Here is a 19,105-nt window from a genome sequence, read left to right on the forward strand (position 1 = left end):
GGAGACAGTTTGGAACAGGGATCCTTCTAAGCAAGAGGAAGAATATGTACACAGTCTCCAAAACAAGGAATAGCAAAATGTTTGGATTAAAATTAATCTGTCTAGTGAAAGACTACATTTTCAGTTTACAAAGAAGCTAACAAAAATGGGATTATAACTTATTACATTGAAACATTCAAAGATTTATTTTCACCAGGTCACTTTTGTGCCTCTTAAAATATTTCATCAGCAAGAGGAGAATGTTATTATATATTATTGACTCTGAATTTATTGTAGACACCATCCAAGATAGCCCAAAATATCTTGGAACTCATGATGGAATTAGAAATGAGGACGTTGAGCAGGATTCATATGTAGCTTTTCTCTAGGAAAAGTGTATGAGAAGGAGGCCTTTTATAGAATTTGGTTCGCAGACTCAGAATTTAAACATTAATCTCTGTCCCTTTTCAAAGTACAAGAACTTTACAAAGAGAATAGTTTACAATATCTTACTTACAGCTCTGAAAATTATAACTGAAGTCCAGTATCATAATGTACTTAAATAAATTAAGTATAGCCATCCTATAAACAATCTGAATTTATGTTAATGAACAATATTGATTTTACTTCATTAGAAAATGCAAGAACCTCCAAAGAACATTGAAGAATTTTTAAAGCTTCAAAACTTGGTGAGTAGAATATCCTGTTTTATGGGGTCTTCACCACTGGTACACATATCAATCCTTTTCCTTTAGGAAAATACAGCAATTCTTTTTGATTGCCCGTAGAGTTACTTTGACAGTTTTAAAAGAAATTGTTGAGAGTTTGATTGGAATTACAATAGACTTTTGAAATTACTTTTAGAAACAGTCCTTTTAAAAAATACATTCTAAAATCACATAGTGTTAGAGCTATAAAGACTTTAAGTGCCAGCACTCATCTATCAACCTCCTTAAAATGTGATTTTTTTAAATTTCAAAATTACTGATTTTTTTTTTCCTGGTTATAACTAAGATAGTCATTTTAGAAAGTTAAAGAGAAAAGCACTAAAAAAGATAAGCATCTTAATTTTATCCTTTATAGATTAACCAGATGTATCTCTGTATTTAGAGAAAACATAATCTAATCAAGCTGGTAGAATTTCAGGATACTTTATTCATAGTATAATTATATAGTATAATTCAATATCTTGAACAAGAGTTGTAATATCTCAAGTCTGACATAAAGGTGTATTTTCATAAACCTTCAGGCATGTTGTAAAATCTGTTCAAGTTCATTTCCATTTTAGCCTCTCCCCACTTTCCCCAAATTCACTTCCAATTTTAGCCTCTTGCCACTTTCCTAACTTCCCTAACAATTGGGATGACCCCTAACATAAGGACTATGTTTTCAAAAGTGGCTGTCATTCTAATTTGACAATGTTTGTCTCCAGGGAGTGTATCTTGTGATCATATCTTATTTTTCAAAGATCTTTGTAATTTTGACGCATAATATCCAGATTTTAAGGCTGGAAAACTTCCCCAGGTGGTTATGTGTTTTAAGACATATGTTTGTAGGATTTGTGAGAGAACACTGATGCATCTAGAATTCTCTTTTTCCAAAATGGCAGGGGGACCTAGATCCTGCTGGGGAAGTTTTTCAGCATTAAACTCTGGTTATTATTCAGGTACCTGTTACCATTACAGAGTATAGTGGATTTAGGAAGCTTTCAAAGGAAGAAAAATGGAAGTAGAATAGACCAAGGCAAAACTTAAAATTTCTTATCTGCCGACTCCAGATTTATTCCCATTTAAGCTAAATTCCCAGAATATCTTACCCACATTCTTCTTAAAAGAGTTTCATCCTATGAAAACTGCTACTCTTCCGGAAAGCATTCTCTTACTCACAAACCTTTAATTATGTCTGTTATCTTTCTTTGTTTTGGTATTCAACAACTCAATTAAAATATTATCTTGTATTTAGGTTTGCAAATATTAATGTTGTGATTCCCCTTTCCTTCCCTTTCCTTCTTCTCCTTCCCTTCGTGAACAATGTAGTCCTAAAGCCATTTGGGGGTCAGAACAAGGCAGCATCCACATTGGTAGGGGAAGGAAATGTGCTGTGGTCCCCCGGAGCAGGCTTTCGGAACCCTGCCACCATGGGGAAGGTATCCATATGACCCCACAGGTGTCGGAATCCAGCGGGGTGAGGATGGTATTCACGTGTGACCAGGGTGGGGAGGTGGTTCCGGGAAGTGCAGAGACAAACTGTGGCCTGGATTGAAAAGTCAGAGCCTAAGCAGAATGAGAAGGGCATCCATATACTGAAGAGACTAGCGGTGGATAGGAGAGATTGGTTACCTGAGACGATTGATCCAATCAGTACATATATTTAAGATAATGTCAGTTAGATTTTTCACTCTTGGAGATGGTAATTATGATATGGAAAAAGAGAAAACTAGAATGTTTGGAACTGGAATTAAATTTATCAATATGAACTCATGGCTTTAATTACATAGAGGTCAAGACTGAGGAACTGTTGTAGACCAAAGGGGATTAAAAACATATGATGCTTAACTGCAATGTGTGATACTGAACTAGATCCTTGTACCATAAAGAGCATTATTGATTTAGTTGATGAACTCAAGTAATCTCAGAGAATTATATAGGAATGATGTAACAATGCCAGTTTCCATATTCTGATAGTTATAGTTGGTTATATAGGGGAATGTTTTTGTTCTTTGGAAATAAATACTCAACTATTCAAGGATGATGGGGGCATCAGTCAAGTAAGCAACTTACTTTCAAATGATTCAGGAAGAAAGGTTTTTGTAAAGCATTTGAAACTTCTAAAGTTTATGGTTTTTTACAAATTAAAAAATATACATTTAATAAAAATCATGCTGTAGAATAAAACTTCAATTTTAGTTCATTGATTTTTGAACTCTTTAAATTCATTCAAAAAATGGTTTAAGTTGTATTGTCTCACATTTTCTGCAGGATCATTGGCCAAAGGAAATCCATTTATGGGATAGTGATAAATTGTTATACACTATGAAGAAAATAAAAGAAGATAGTTCATTTACTTCCATTTATACACATCTGTGGGGAAATGTCCTGCGAGTAGATGATGCAGCTATGGCCATGGAGTCAAGATTAGCAGAATGTTCAATTCTTTTGAAAAACCATGCTTCTGAAATATTCGAGTGGAACAGAATAATTTCCAGGACAAGTAAATCTATTTTTTATATACATAAACTAATTGTCAGTTGTATGTGTGTCTGTTGTGTTTGTGTCTGTCTGTGTGTGTATTCTCATAAAGAATGAAATCCTAAGGTAAAAATATCTAAAAACATAAATTTATTTTATTTTAAAACCTCTTCATTTCTAAATGGTCCAGTATGGCTTTTTAGTTGAACATGACCATTTGGATTCAAAGAAAGTGTTGCTGGGACAAAACCTAAAACAGTTCTAAACTTTGAGCTGGAGCAGAGATAACTGAATATCAGGGAAACAGAGTTGCATTAACAAATATTGGTACCAGAGAAAAGCAAGTCAGCAAGAATCAAGATATAAAAACAGTTAAACCTATAACCAAAATAAAAGGAGTGAGACTTCACCTATATAAGCTAAGTTAGTTTGTGAGAAATACTTAGCATTCACGGTTGGATAACTGCAGACTGAGTGAAAAGCTTATCTGTAAGTAATGATAATTTTTACTGCTTTTCAGTATTTATATAGCCTTTACCTAGTTGTATTTTTAACACTTTGAGAATACTTTTAGATACTAATGGTGATTCTTATTCTATGGGCAAACTTGTCATATATGTCTTAAGAATGATATTGGTTGTACTTACATTTTCTGTGTACTAAATAGATGTAATTAGCTACTTAATATCATTTTCAGGCCTTGAGTTTTCGAAATCTGAGTGTGTCTAAGTACAATGTTACTAAATTCTCTATTGTGAGAATTTTCTTATGGAATTTTTAATTATTTTAAAAAAATTTAATTATACAAGCTATATATATATAGCTGTGTCTATATAAACATACAGAGAGAGAGAAAGCACCTGTGCATAATTTTAAAAAACAACTTTTTATGTACTCATTGTCCTCAATATGTAAGTATCAGAGCTTAGGCTCAAGTCTAGATTATCTGACTTCAGAGCCCCCATAGTCTTTCACTGGGCCATGCTGCAGGGTCCTGTACCGTATTGTGTTTAAGGTGACCATGAAACAACCAGATGTAAGTGGCTGAGCTGTTTGAAAAACTTGGGGTTGTTCAGTAAGAAGGGATTAAGGTAAAATTGTAGATATAGGAGCAAGTACTAAAGACAGACTAGTTTGAAGGTGACGTTTCTAAATAGCAAAAGGAAAAGGAAAAGATGTAATTTAACTCAGACTAGCATTATGTATCTAGCATTATGCTTATCAAAATATTTACTTGGAGTTTGGGACCCCAGAGCTGATGCTCTGTGACAACCAGGAGGGATGGGGTGAGGTGGGAGGGGGGACCAGGAGTAAGGGGACACATGTGCCTATGGCTGATTCATGTTGATAAATGGCAAAAACCGTCACAATATTGTAATTATCCTTCAATTAAATAAATTTTAAAAATTTTAAAACTGGTTGATATCATTGGATAGTTTTATATATAATTTTCTTAATATATATAATTATATATAATCTGCTTTTCAATTTTAAAGGATATTTGTGTATTTACATGTGTAAACTCTCATTTTTTAAAGTTTCTCATGGAAAACTGAAACAATACAAGGCATTTCTGAAGAAGTACCATAAGGAAAAGAAGATAATGGTATGGTATTTGTTTTCATCTTGTTTGAAAAACTATTTCACAGAAAATGTCACTATAATTTCATAAATAAGCATTGATAACATTAAAAATTTCCTTTTAGTCTTTTATCATCTATCTATCCCTGTATTTTTAAAATAGCTGGGCTCATAGTCTTCTTTATACACTCAGTATGACTTTTGGTGTTCTCACATCACTGCAATTTATTTGAAGACTTATTTTATCCTCTGGTTATTTAAAACTTTATAATGTCTTATACTTAGGGGTATATGTCCCAAATGTCTTTTTCCTTTAGGAAAAAATAACAGTTTTTATTGCCTATAGAATTACTTTGTTAACTTTTTTAAAAGAATCTCTGAGATTTTGATTAGAATTATAATAGCTTTCTTTGAGAAACTTCATCTTTTTCAAAAATACATTCTAAAATTAAAGCTAGAAAAACTTGAAATGCGGCCATTCATCCATTCACCTCCTCAAATGTTTTTTGAATTTCAAATTACTTGGTATGTTATTTTTCCTGATTATGACTAAGGTAGTCATTATAGAAAATTAAGCCTTAAGCACTAAACAGGATAAGCATTCTTATTTTATCATTTATAGATAAATAACATATCTCACTATTGTCATTTTCATTTGTCTTTTTATTTAAAAACATTTAAAATTCAAATTAAACTAACTTTTAAACATATTCAATGTTTTATGGAATTTTTACCATTGCCAAATGTCAAAGGGTTTCTACATCATTTAAAAAATAAACTAATGTAATAGCCCTCTTGCTGGATGTTTGGTTAAATTTCATTATTATTTACAAAGCTGCTAGGAATATATTTAGAGCTAAAATTTGTGATTATGCATGATTATTTCATGATAAATTTCAGAAGTGAAACTATTAATACATGGGGAAAATGTGAAAATCTAAGTGTTTTGATACATGTTGCCAAATTGTTTTCTAGAAAGGAGGTACAGTTCAGTTCAGTCACTCAGTAGTGTCTGACTCTTTGTGACTCCATGAACTGCAGCACACCAGGCTTCCCTGTCCATCACCAACTCCCGGAGTTTACTCAAACTCATGTCCATTGAGTCGGTGATGCCATCCAACCATCTCATCCTCTGTCGTCCCCTTCTCCTCCAGCCTTAAATCTTGCCCAGCATCAGGGTCTTTTCAAATGACTCAGTTCTTTGCATCAGGTGACTGAAGTACTGGAGTTTCACCTTTAGCATCAGTCCTTCCAATGAATATTCAGGACTGATCTCCTTTAGGATGGACTGGTTGACTCTCCTTGCAGTCCAAGGGACTCTCAAGAGTCTTCTCCAACACCACAATTCAAAAGCATCAATTCTTCAGCACTTAGCTTTCTTTATAGTCCAACTCTCACATCCATACATGACTACTGGAAAATCCATAGCTTTGACTAGACTGACCTTTGTTGGCCACGTAATGTCTCTGCTTTTTAATAAGCTGCCTAGGTTAGTCATAACTTTTCTTCTAATGAGCAAGCATCTTGTAATTTCATGGCAGCAGTCACCATCTGCAGTGATTTTGGAGCCCCCCAAAATAAAGCCTGTCACTATTTCCACTGTTTCCCCATCTATTCACCATGAAGTGATGGGACCGAATGCCATGATCTTAGTTTTCTGAGTGTTGAGTTTTAAGCCAATATAACTAGATACGTTAGTCATTGTAAATTTTGTATTTTCAAAAGGATTTCAAAAATTCTAATGAATTTTATCAAATGTTTTTCAGGATCTCTTAAAATGACCTTTTAAATGAATTGCAGTAGCAAAACTTTTAATGATAATTTTGTTAAATATATCTTATTGGATTTCATCAGGATTTTAAAATGTATTATTTATATTTTTGTGGTATATTTTTCAGATTGTGTTATAAGAACTAGTTTTGTGTTACTATTACTCTGCTCTTTGAAAACTTCCAGTGTTTCTTTGTTTTCTGGAGACTAAAACCAGGACTTCAAGATTAATATCTTTTAAAATCCCAATTTATTGACCAATTATGTCTGTAGCTCTCAAGCATACAGCTTTATTTCTTATAACTGATCTCACTTTCCTTCTCTTTTTTATCCATTTACCAATACTTTAAATGGCAATAACGTGATCCTCTTTCATATGGCAGTATATCATCATCCTTTCTAATTGGTTTCCTATGTCATCTCTTAAATGATATATGTATGTGTGTAATGTGTATAAATTTGCCTGCAAGGTAGTTAATAAACAATATATTAGCATGTCTAGAACACCCAAACTAATCTAAACAGAAGGGTTCCTGTTCTCTGTGTAAAGTGGTGTCATGGGCATGAAGATGTGCCACCCAGATTCCCCTTCAAGGAAGGACCTGTTGCCCCAGCTGCTAAAAGCGTTGTTAGTGGACATCCTTCAGCTGTCAGCTCCTTCAGGGATTCCTCTCACAGACAGATCCTCCTCTCCCAAGGAAACTATCATCTAGGAGTCACTCACTCACACTACCGCCCAGGACTCACACTCACAAGTTGGAAACGGAAAGACCTGACTGTTTCAACCCAGTTCAGAACAACTGCTATGGATCCTTTCGGTTTTAGAGCTCTGTTCAGGGTCAGGGCTGAGGGACTCGTCTCATAGCTGGCTTTTCCGTCTTCCGTCTCCTCTTGCCTTCCGTAGATAATCAATCCCCATAAACATTCTGAACACTAAATTGGTTTTCCACCTCACAGTCTGTTTCCCAGAAAAATCAAACTGCAATAAGTAGTTGGTATGTATTTCTGTTATAGCTCTTATGTCTTTGTGTTTTGTATATGTAGCTGACTCCCTTCTTACCCCCAGACTAACTTGAGGGCAAGGAATATTTTTGTATTCTCAGCATCTTATATAGCAACAGCATTCTCTGTCTCAGTAAGACACATACACACACACACACACACACACATACTTAGTAGAGTTACAAAGTCTAAAAATTCTTAAATTTAGAATTTTAAAGATTTTATTTTAAATTTTTTCCAGCTTTCAGATGAAATGGAAACAAAGAAGGATATAGAGGTATTTAAAATTTCTGTTTTATGAGATTATATATCAAAAATATTATGTGGAACTAAAAGAATGTTTAAAGTAATACAGCAATAAATATAGATAATGGCCCCAGAAGAGAGAGTTGGAAAGAATACAGAAGCTCTTTTTCTGACTCATCAATTTCTTTATGTGTAGCCTGTCTAAAATTTGTTGTAATTTAAGTTAAAATTAGTTCTGAAATAATTGCTTTTACTTTTAAATTTTTGACATATGAATATGCCAGGGCTCTTAATATCATCAGTTTAGTTCAGTTCAGTTCAGTCGCTCAGTCGTGTCCGACTCTTTGCGACCCCGTGAATCGCAGCACGCCAGGCCTCCCTGTCCATCACCAACTCCCGGAGTTCACCCAGACTCACGTCCATCGAGTCAGTGATGCCATCCAGCCATCTCATCCTCTGTCGTCCCCTTCTCCTCCTGCCCCCAATCCCTCCCAGCATTAGAGTCTTTTCCAATGAGTCAACTCTTCGCATGAGGTGGCCAAAGTACTGGAGTTTCAGCTTTAGCATCATTCCTTCCAAAGAAATCCCAGGGCTGATCTCCTTCAGAATGGACTGTTGGATATTTGAAGATTTTTCTTAGGTGGGATAAAATATATTTACTTATTTTTAGTAAAAGTTTGTAATATAATTGCTAGTGAATGCTAGTAGAATTTTTACCTGTCTTCTGTAGTTATATGAAAAGAATTAAGTAATTCCTGTTCTGTGATTTTTCTTCTTTCTAGGGTTGTGACTTCCCAGGATTTAGAACAAATGAGCTTACTCAGCTACCTAGACATCTGAATGCTGAACGAATTTATCTTTTTATTTTAAAGGCCCATAACTTTGATGTATGTAATATTATTTTATTTCTATTATATGATACATTTGGAGGATATGATTTCATGAATTAGGCCTTTATTTAAAGCTATGACAGATTAGGTATTAAGCAAGATTCAATTCTTTCTGGCATTAAGTCTAGCAGGAAAGACCAGTGATATTTTTAACACCTTGATAACCAAAAGAGAATATATTTGATTCTGTGTTACTGCCTCAGGAGTCTGAGGTTGCTAGTGTGCATTGATTTGGCACATGACTATAACAGGTGTTTCCCCCTCTCCCCGCTCTATCAGCTCAGGATATGTTAGCCTGCTCATTTTGATGTCAGGATAATTTAGGAGAACCCTTCCCCACAGCCCCACCTTTTGAACCTTCAAGTTTCTGAGGAATTTTTAAGAAACATCTCTACAGAAATATCAATAGCCAGTTTATTGAAAAACTGCACACAGGAAGGTAAATAGATCAGTGGCCATTGAATGCCAGGTATAGGATGAGGTTTGAGTGGTTTTTGGTATTGATTTCCCTCTCATTTAAATATTAAGTGATCAACTAAAAAGGTTTCTGTTTACTGGGGACTTGGACAACGCTCCTTGTACCTCCAGGCAGACTCTGAGATGGACTTGGCTCTTAGTAGACCCTCTGCTGGGAGCTTCCCAGGCAGTGCTTGTGGTAAAGAACCCACCTGCCAATGCAGGAGAGGTGAGAGACTTGGGGTTCAATTCCTGGGTTGTGAAGATCCCCTAAAGGTGGGCATGGCAACCTACTCCAGTATTTTTGCCTGGAGAATCCTGTGGATAGAGGAGCCTGGCCAGCTATAGTCCATGGGGTCACAAAGAGTTGGACATAACTGAAGCGACTTACCATGCATGCACACAGACCCTCTTCCTGCCTTCCTGTGGCTCTTTATTTCTCAACACAAAATCAATCTTCTCTCCTACTATAGTCCCCTATAGATGATCAGAAGGAGCACAGTCAACCATTAAACTTGGATAAATCAGTGTCAGCCATTATTCTCTGCCCATTCCTCACTCTTCAAGATGAAGAGTGTTTTTTAGTGTTTCATCCTCAAGAAAAAATATTCCAAGAAATAATCTGATTAACCTGATTTGGGCCTTCTGTTTGCCCCTCCATTAGGGAACCACAGAACTCCATTGAAAACTCCACCTAAAATGATTTAGTAATTACACCTTTTCTTATTTTCTATACTAATACAGATGCTTCTCAATTCTCTTTTATATTTTATGGGATATTGATGAGAGGGAAGACTTAGTTTGCCCTCATGATACAATCACCTGATTTCATTTTTTAAGAGAAAAACTATAGGTGGTATGATTATGCCTGGATCATGAGCAAGTTTGTTACATTGTCTGACTATTTTCCAAAGTTTCCTCATGGAAAAGGTTTTATTATAAAGAAATTAATATAAATTATTGTTAAAATAATCTTAGGAATGTTCTAGACATTCTATAATCTTTAATTTTAGCATTTTGTATTCTAAAATGAGACTATATTTTAACCATGGATGCATGTACATCTAACATAGATCACAAGTCGGTCACATAAACAAGACATAGAAGTACAGCTGTGAGGAGTATTTTGTATACTTGGAGGATGCCAGCATTTTTGAAAGAAGTGGGAAAGGGAGGAGTGTACGCAGATAGGGGGTTGGGGTAAGAAGTACACAGGATATGACAAGCAGCTAGGTTTAGGATATTTTGAGTTTATGTACCAACAGTGTGTCCCTGGTGGTAAAGAATCCACCTGCCAATGTAGGAGATGCGGGTACGATCCCTGATTGGGAAGATCCCTGGAGTAGGAAGTGGCAATCCACTCCAGTATTCTTGCCTGGAGAATGCCAAGGACAGAGAAGCCTGGCAGGCTACAGTCCATGGGGTCACAGAGAGCCGGACATGACTTAGCAATTATCAATAACAACAAACAATGGTGTATCTAAACATAAATAACCAGTGTTCTATTTGTTAATATACCTACCTGATTTGAAAAAAGAATTTTAATGGGCCTTTTGTCATCGTTTAATTGCTGTGACCTCGACTCTTTGCAACCCTATGGACTGCAGCATGCCAAGCTTCCCTGTCCTGCACCGTCTCCTGGAGTTTGCTCAAATTCATGTCCTTCGAGTTGATGATGCTACCTAACCATCTCATCCTCTGACACTCCATTCTCCTTTTGCCTTCAATCTTTGCCAACATAAGTCTTTTCCAGTGAATTGGCTCTTTGCATGAGGTGGCCAAAGTGTTCAGCAACAGTCCCTCTAATGAACATTCAGAGTTGATTTCCTTTAGGATTGACTAGTTTGATCTCCTTGTTGTCCAAAGGACCCTCAAGAATATTTTCCATCTCCACGATTTGAAAGCATCAGTTCTTTAGCACTCAGCCTTCTTTATAGTCCAGATCTCACATCTGTGTGTGACTACTGGAAAAACCATAGCTTTGACTATATATGGACCTTTGTAAGCAAAGTTATGTCTTTGCTTTTTAATACTCTTATGTTTGTCATAGCTTTTCTTCCAAAGAGCAAGTGTCTTTTATTTCATGGCTGCAGTCACTGTCTGAAGTGATTTTTGGACCCCAAGAAAATCTGTCACTGCTTCCACTTTTTCCCCTTCTATTTGTCATGAAGTGATGGGACTGGACCCCATGATCTTATTTTTTTGAATGTTGACTTTTAAACCAGCTTTTCCACTCTCCTCTTTCACCCCATCAGGAGGTTCTTTAGTTCCTCTTTACTTTCTGCCATTAGGGCGGTACCATCTGTATATCTGAGGTTCTTGATATATCTCCTGGCAGTCTTGATTCCAGCTTGTGATTCATCCAGCCTGGCATTTTGCAAGATATACCTGCATATAAGTTAAATAGGGTGACAATATACAGCCTTGTTCTCCTTTGCCAAGTTTGAACCTGTGAGTTGTTCTATATGTGGGTCTAACTGTTGCTTCTTGAGTTGCATACAGGTTTTTCAGGAGACAGGTAAGATGGTCTGGTATTCCCCTCTTTAAGAATTTTCCATAGTTTTTTTTTTTTTTTAACTTTACAATATTGTATTGGTTTTGCCATATATTGAAATGAATCCACCACAGGTATACATGTGTTCCCCATCCTGAACCCTCCTCCCTCCTCCCTCCCCATACCATCCCTCTGGGTCATCCCAGTGCACCAGCCCCAAGCATCCAGTATCATGCATCGAACCTGGACTGGCGACTCGTTTCATATATGATATTATACATATTTCAATGCCATTTTCCCAAATCATCCCACCCTCTCCCTCTCCCACAGAGTCCAAAAGACTGTTCTATGCATCAGTGTCTCTTTTGCTGTCTCGTATACAGGGTTATTGTTACCATCTTTCTAAATTCCATATATATGCATTAGTATACTGTATTGGTGTTTTTCTTTCTGGCTTACTTCACTCTGTATAATAGGCTCCAGTTCCACACAGTCAAAGGTTCTGAGAGAACACGGTCCCCTAGAGGAGGTAATGAGAAACCCCACCAGTATTCTTGCTGTGAGAACCCTGTGAACTATGAGAAGGTAGTTGGCCTGCTACACATGTGCAGTGCAATGGCATTCAAATAGATGATGAAATTAAAGTGAAGAAAAAATAGGTGTAGGAAAATCAGAAGGAATGTTATTTCATAGAAATGCTTATTGTAACTTCCCAAGAGTGAACTTTATGAATCTAAAGCTTGGAAAGAGAGTGTTAAAGGGTTACTGTTACATGCTTGAAGGCAAGGCAATCCATGAAATTGACTGGATTCACGTTACCCTGTCCAAATAACATTCTTGCACATACAGTCGTAGATTAAGTTTCTTGATAAAGTGTAAATTATACCCTGTACCATCCAGAACAGAACCTTGACTACAGATGATGCTCAGTAAAAATTTTATTGAATTGGGTGAAAAGAGGCCTATATTATGAGAAATCTGAGCCACAAACATACAGATATACACAAAATGTCTTAGAGGACATTAGAAGTAGTTTTATCCAACCTATTAAAAGAATCAGTAATAGGAGAAAAAGTTCCAAGTCAGATAATGTATAGGCTTCAAGGTATGTTTACATTTATATGAATCAAAGTGTCACAAAAGGTAAAGGTTAATGGAAGAAAGTACCATTTAACTTTTTAAGCTGGGTTTGGAATTTTTTCGCTGATTTCTAGTTTTTGTTGTTTTGACTAAATACTGATAATAATTTAAAGAATTTGGAATTTTGCTGAAAGTTAGTGTCACTAAGCACAACCAAAGCTTAGAACAGAAGCAATCATGTAATTAGTTTACACTAAAAAGCATGCTTGCTTGAAATTTAGAAAGTATTTCAACAAAAATTCAGATTTTTCTCTTGTATTTTAACTTTCTACTTTTTTCTTTATGTTTTTTGTAATTAAGGAGTACTAAATAAGTTGAAGCTCTTACCAATGTATTCTATAAAGTGGCCTCTGAAAAAGAAGTGCCCCCTACAGAATGCATGATAAAAAAAAAAATCTCCTTGGTATAAAAGTTTGCAGGTTTCCCTGCTGACTCAGGGGTAAAGAAACCTCCTACCAGTACAGGAGATGCAGGTTCAGTCCCTTGATGAGGACGATCCCCTGGAGAAGGACATGGCAACCCACTCCAGTCTTCTTGCCTGGGAAATCCCATGGACAGAGGAGCCTGGCCAGCTACAGTCTATTGGGCCACAGAGTCAGACAGGACTGAACTGACTGAGCACACATAAAAGTTTGTACAATATCCTTTTTGTAGACTTGTACTTGAGGAAGAGAAGTTCCTACCTATGGATTTCATTGAAATAAATCTTGAACTGTACTAGATCTGCCATTTAAAAACTTTTAGTGAATAAGATAAAATGATCCACTGAATGTACTTTTTTAAACCAAGATTTAGTCTCTAGTAGTCATGGTAAATTAACTTCATGTGCCCGTTTTGATGAATTGCTAAGAAAGAATACTATGTTTAGTTAGGCTCTAGACTTATGATGGGGCCCAGTGGGTTAGAATCCCATGATTGTTGATATCTGTCTTTATCATCGGAGAAGGCAATGGCACCCCACTCCAGTACTTTTGCCTAGAAAACCCCATGGATGGAGGAGCCTGGTAGGCTGCAGTCCATGGGGTCGCTAGGAGTCGGACACGACTGAGCGACTTCACTTTCACTTTTCACTTTCATGCAATGGAGAAGGAAATGGCAACCCACTCCAGTGTTCTTGCCTGGAGAATCCCAGGGACAGAGGAGCCTAGTGGGCTGCCGTCTATGGGGTCGCACAGAGTCGGACACGACTAAAGTGACGCAGCAGCAGCAATCTTTATCATAAAAGGGAAACTGTAGCATGTGTCCTGGATTTTTGCTAGTCCTGGTCTAGCCTACACTGCCATTTCAATGACTGCTAACCAAATGTGATTACTGAGCATATGAAATATGCCTGTTGTATTTTTTTATTGAAAAATAGTTTAACAGTGTTGTGTTGGTTTCTGGGGTACAGCAACATGATTCAGTTATACTATATATATTATATGTATACACTTTTTAAGTTTTTTTTCCATTATAGGTTATTACAAGGTATTTCCACTATAGGTTATTACAAGGTAGTGAATATAGTTTCGTATGTTATACAGTGGGACCTTCTTACTTATCTATTTTATATATAGTAGTGTGTATCTGTTAATCCCAAACTTAAGATTTATCCCTCTCCACTACTTTCCCTTTTGATAACCTTAAGTTTATTTTCTATGCCTGTGATTAGCTGAATTTTAAAATTTATGTACTTTAATTATATATAAATTTAAAATTACTTAATTCAATTACTGAAAAAATTTAGAGTTAAAAAATAATAACCATATATTTTATAAAATCTAATTATAATCTAGTATTTTTGAAGAAAATACAGTGTTCAAAATTGAGATGTGCTGTAAATATAAAATATATACTATATTTCAAGGACCTAGTACCCAAAGGAATGTAAAATATTTCATTAATAATTTTATAAAATTTATTATAATACTAATATTTTAAATATATTTGGTTAAATGTAACTAAAACTTCACATTTGTACTTTGTTAAAATGTCTACTAGAAAGCTTAATATATAGATGACTCACATTAAATTTCTGTTGAGCAGTGGTAGTCTATAACTATTAAATACATACTCTTTATAAAGCCTATTTATATTAATGTGTCTTATAATACATATTAATTTGATCATATATATCTTTTTTCCGTAGGGAAAAGTTTTTAAAATCTGGAGGACTCATTTTCTCTCAGAAGCTTCTCTTGCTCTTTTGCATGATTGCTTTTGGTGGTGGTTTCTCCATAAATTTAAGGTAAAATGTTTTTTTTAAACTTCTTTTTAAAAAGTTTGCAGCATAATTTTTCATTAATGGTAACACTGGTGTTTTTTTAATGTTCTTCTGATCCTATCACAAAGCTTGTTTTTTTAGTATTCTGCATATATTAGAAGTCATGTTTGAAATCTAGAGTTCTTTTAGAGGAGTTAAAACCTTAATGTGGATTTCAAAGATCCAGAGTCTGTATTAGTCAGAAAAAGAGTAGTTAAACACTGTAGTAAATAATAAAGTTGTAGCTTTACTCAGTAGTATAATGCACTGATGAACACTAAAGAGAAAATCCACTGCAAATCAGTGACATTGAAAGAGGTTTCACTTAGAAAACACAATATATCAGATGCAGAGAGGGTCCTCTCTTGATTCAGAAAGATGAAAACTCTGCTTAGGATTAAAAAGAGAAAGACATGGGTATCTGGGAAGCAGTAAAAGAATGGAAATAAGCAGTATGCGAGTCTTACATCAGAGAATACAGGAGCCTGGAGAAAGTGGTGAATACCAATGGCTGCTGTGTGGCCTCTGGATCTAGAAGAATGAAAAGCAGAGTAATGCTGGGGACCACGGCCCAAGCATTAGGAAGGTGTGCTGCCCCATCGGGGAAGTCTGATATTAGGCTCAGTTCTTCACCTCCCCAGCTCAAATTGCCCAAGGAAAACTGCTTATGGATTCTTTCATACAACGAAGGAATGAGTTCTATTGGTTTTTCATAAAACTATTTGAATAGAGCATTATGTTCCTTGTGGCTCAACTGTTAAAGAATCCACCAGCAATGCGGAGACCTGGTTTGATCCCTGGGATGAGAAGATGCCCTGGAGAAGGGAAAGGCTACCCACTCCAATATGCTGGCCTAGAGAATTCCATGGACCGTATAGTCCATGAGATCACAAAGAGTCGGACAACCGCTGAGCAACTTTCACTTCATCATCACTTCACATGTGTTAGAATAATTAATGTAATTCAAGGTAAGAGTATCTGTCCTGTATTTCTGATAACGTTAGGAGTTGAATGAGAAATAGGAAGTGGTGTATCAGTTCTACAAAGGTAATTATGTAGGGAAACATAAAATGAGACTTTCATTACCTTAAATTTCTTTTTCCAGATCTGGATTCCAAATTTATATTTTTCCATGATAACAGAGAGAAAGCATTACTTTCCCACTTAAATCTGTTAGGATTATATATATGACAAGTTTTTGAAGGAAACATAATCTAGCAATGTTTCTAGTAACTGCTTTGTCAAGCTACATTATTTGGAACAAACAGATCTGACACAAAAGTGTTAACAACCCACTACATTTATGGGGGTATCTGTGGAATAACAAGGAATTAGAAGTCATTTTGTCTTTAAGCAAACTATTCTCTCTAACTGCTGCCTTCCTGAAATTATAGTAATTATTTAAAAATCTTACAATTTAATAACATTTCCAATATCATTAAGATCTTTGATGTATTTTGAGGAACATTATATGATTGATCTGAGTGAGTGTTCTGCTACTGTTCCAAGGGAACTGAAAGGGTATCCAAGTCATATTGAAGCAACATTTCCATGATTTAACCAGAACAGCGCCTGTTTCATCTGTTCTGTTGATTACATTTCACCTATGATTTTATTTCTAAGAGGGTTCTTTTGTTAAATATATGAAGCCAGTGAGCTAGATTAATAGCATGGCCTCTTGGGTTCCTAAATACATCAAATAAATGTGGTGAGTGCTCATACATTTTTACCAGCATTGTGTGGGAATATTTGTAGTGTTAGGTAAGCTCATATTTCAAGCTGTGCTACATTTTCAGGTGAATACAAAACACATACATTCTGTCTATTTTTAGGTCCACCTTATAGGTGTGCTGTGGTTCATGGGGTCGCAAAGAGTCAGACACAACTGAGCAACTGAACTGAACTGAACTGATAAATGATAAATAGTACTGACTTTATAACTAGAATAACCTCCCCCCGAGCCACTAGTACAGTTTAATTACCAACAGCACAATATGAAATAATATATAATCATACTCCAGAATATAGCATGATTCAGTATGCTGACTCTGAAACTTATTTCAGTAATTGTTAGGTGACCAATATAAAAGCAAATTTCTTTTATTACCCGTGACTTAGTGGTAAATTGATCTGGTAGAAAAAGTGCTAGGCTTGAATCCAGGAAACAGTGATAGACTTTATTTTGGGGGGCTCCAAAATCACTGCAGGTGGTGACTGCAGCCATGAAAAAAAGATGCTTATTCCTTGGAAGAAAAGTTATGCCCAACCTAGACAGCATATTAAAAAGCAGACACTACTTTGCCAACAAAGGTCCATCTAGTCAAAGCTATGGTTTTTCCAGTAGTCATGTATGGATGTGAGAGTTGGATGGACTATAAAGAAAGCTGAGCACCAAAGAATTGATGTTTTTGAACTGTGGTGTTGGAGAAGACTCTTGAGAGTCCCTTGGACTGCAAGGAGATCCAACCAGTCAATCCTAAAGGAAATCAGTCCTGAATATTCATTGGAAGGACTGATACTGCAGCTGAAACTCCAGTACTTTAGCCACCTGATGCAAAGAACTGATTCATTTGAAAAGCCCCCGATGCTGGGAATGATTTAAGGCGGGAAGAGAAGGGGACAACAGAGGATAAGATGGTTGGATGGCATCACCAACTCAATGGACTTGAGTTTGAGTAAACTCTGGGAATTGGTGATGCACAGGAAAGCCTGGTGTGCTGCAGTTCATGGGGTCACAAAGAGTCAGACACAACTGAGTGACCGAACTGAGCTGAATTGAACTCACTCCAAGAAGTTAAAATTTTAAATCTGGATTTCCCAGTAGTTAGGGTGACATTTCAATACTTGGGCCACCTGATGTGAAGAACTGACTCATTTGAAAAGACCCTGATGCTGGGAAACATTGAAGGCAGGAGGAGAAGGGGAGGACAGAGGATGAGACGGTTGGATGGCATCACCGACTCAATGGACATGAGTTTGGATAAACTCCGGGAGTTGGTGATGGACGGGGAGGCCTGGCGTGCTGCAGTCCATGGGGTTGCAAAGAGTCGGACACTACTGAGTGACTGAACTGAATTGAACTGAGGGTAAAACTTTGGGTTAGTCAAAAAATTGCTCTGAGCTTCAATAATCTCGTCTTCAAAACAAATAAAAACAGATTTAAAAAAACTCTCTCTTTTGCCCTAAAAGTAACATAAGTAAGAGCCCTAGTAACCTGTGAAATACTATATAAGTGTAATATGGATTCAGTGCAATAGAATTAAGATCTGGCTTTCAGAAACAAGTTTGAAAGTATTTATCAGTCAGTCAGGTCCAACTCTTTGTGACCCCATGGACTGTAGCCTGCCAGACTCCCCTGTCCATGGAATTCTCCAGGCAAGAATGCTGGAATGGATAGTCATTCCCTTCTCCAGATCTTCCCAACCCAGGGATCAAACCCAGGTCTTCCACACTGCAGGCAGATTCTTTACCACCTGAGCCACCAGGGAAGCCCCCAAAACAAGTTTATCCATTAGTAAATGATGTAACTAAGTAGTTACTTCTTTCATAAAAACTTTAAGAATTACCTATTGTTTCTGTTTATTGGGAGTTAGGAAATGCATTTAAAGTTGTTTGTTTACATAGAAGTTGTTTAAATGGTATATAGGGTATATGGTAAGTGTTCAGTGGATACATCTATCATTATTATGTTTATTATTATATTCATAGTGAAAATACAGTGTTCCAAAAATTCCTGGCTAATGTATAGGCTAATGATAAAAGTTTCCCTGATGATGTTTGACTAGAAGAATTCCAGTAATGATATACCCTTAAAGGTTTCAAAATTGTCCATGGGACTTTGGCTCTCAAAATGATTCAGAAGCCTGGAAAGTGTATCACTTCTACCCATAAAATATCAAAGATAAGCCATATGTAACCCACAAAAATAACAACTTTTTTCAACTCATCATACAGAGTAAATCGGAAAGCAAAGAATGTTATGAGGGAAGAGTAACTGTATAATGAGGGCTTCCCTGGTGGCTCAGATAGTAAAGAATCTGCCTGCAATGCAGGAAACCCAGGTTCAATCCCTGAGTCCAGAAGATCCCCTGGAGAAGGGCATTCCAGTATTCTTGCC

At 36.2% G+C, this 19,105-nt stretch overlaps 1 protein-coding gene across 1 annotated transcript in view; it reads left to right on the top strand.

Moving 5' to 3' along the window:
* The first annotated feature begins 617 nt into the window (after positions 1–617).
* The window catches only part of FAM227B (family with sequence similarity 227 member B), a 37,360-nt gene continuing 18,872 nt past the window's right edge, over positions 618–19,105 (top strand). The window contains exons 1-6 of the mRNA XM_027552877.1: positions 618–668; positions 2,958–3,189; positions 4,706–4,773; positions 7,762–7,797; positions 8,549–8,653; positions 14,875–14,973. Of these exons, the coding sequence (XP_027408678.1) occupies positions 618–668; positions 2,958–3,189; positions 4,706–4,773; positions 7,762–7,797; positions 8,549–8,653; positions 14,875–14,973 (591 nt within the window). The remainder of the gene's footprint in view (positions 669–2,957; positions 3,190–4,705; positions 4,774–7,761; positions 7,798–8,548; positions 8,654–14,874; positions 14,974–19,105) is intronic.

The sequence above is a fragment of the Bos indicus x Bos taurus genome, chromosome 10, assembly GCF_003369695.1.
Source record: "Bos indicus x Bos taurus breed Angus x Brahman F1 hybrid chromosome 10, Bos_hybrid_MaternalHap_v2.0, whole genome shotgun sequence".
In the NCBI taxonomy this organism is placed as follows: Eukaryota; Metazoa; Chordata; class Mammalia; order Artiodactyla; family Bovidae; genus Bos; species Bos indicus x Bos taurus.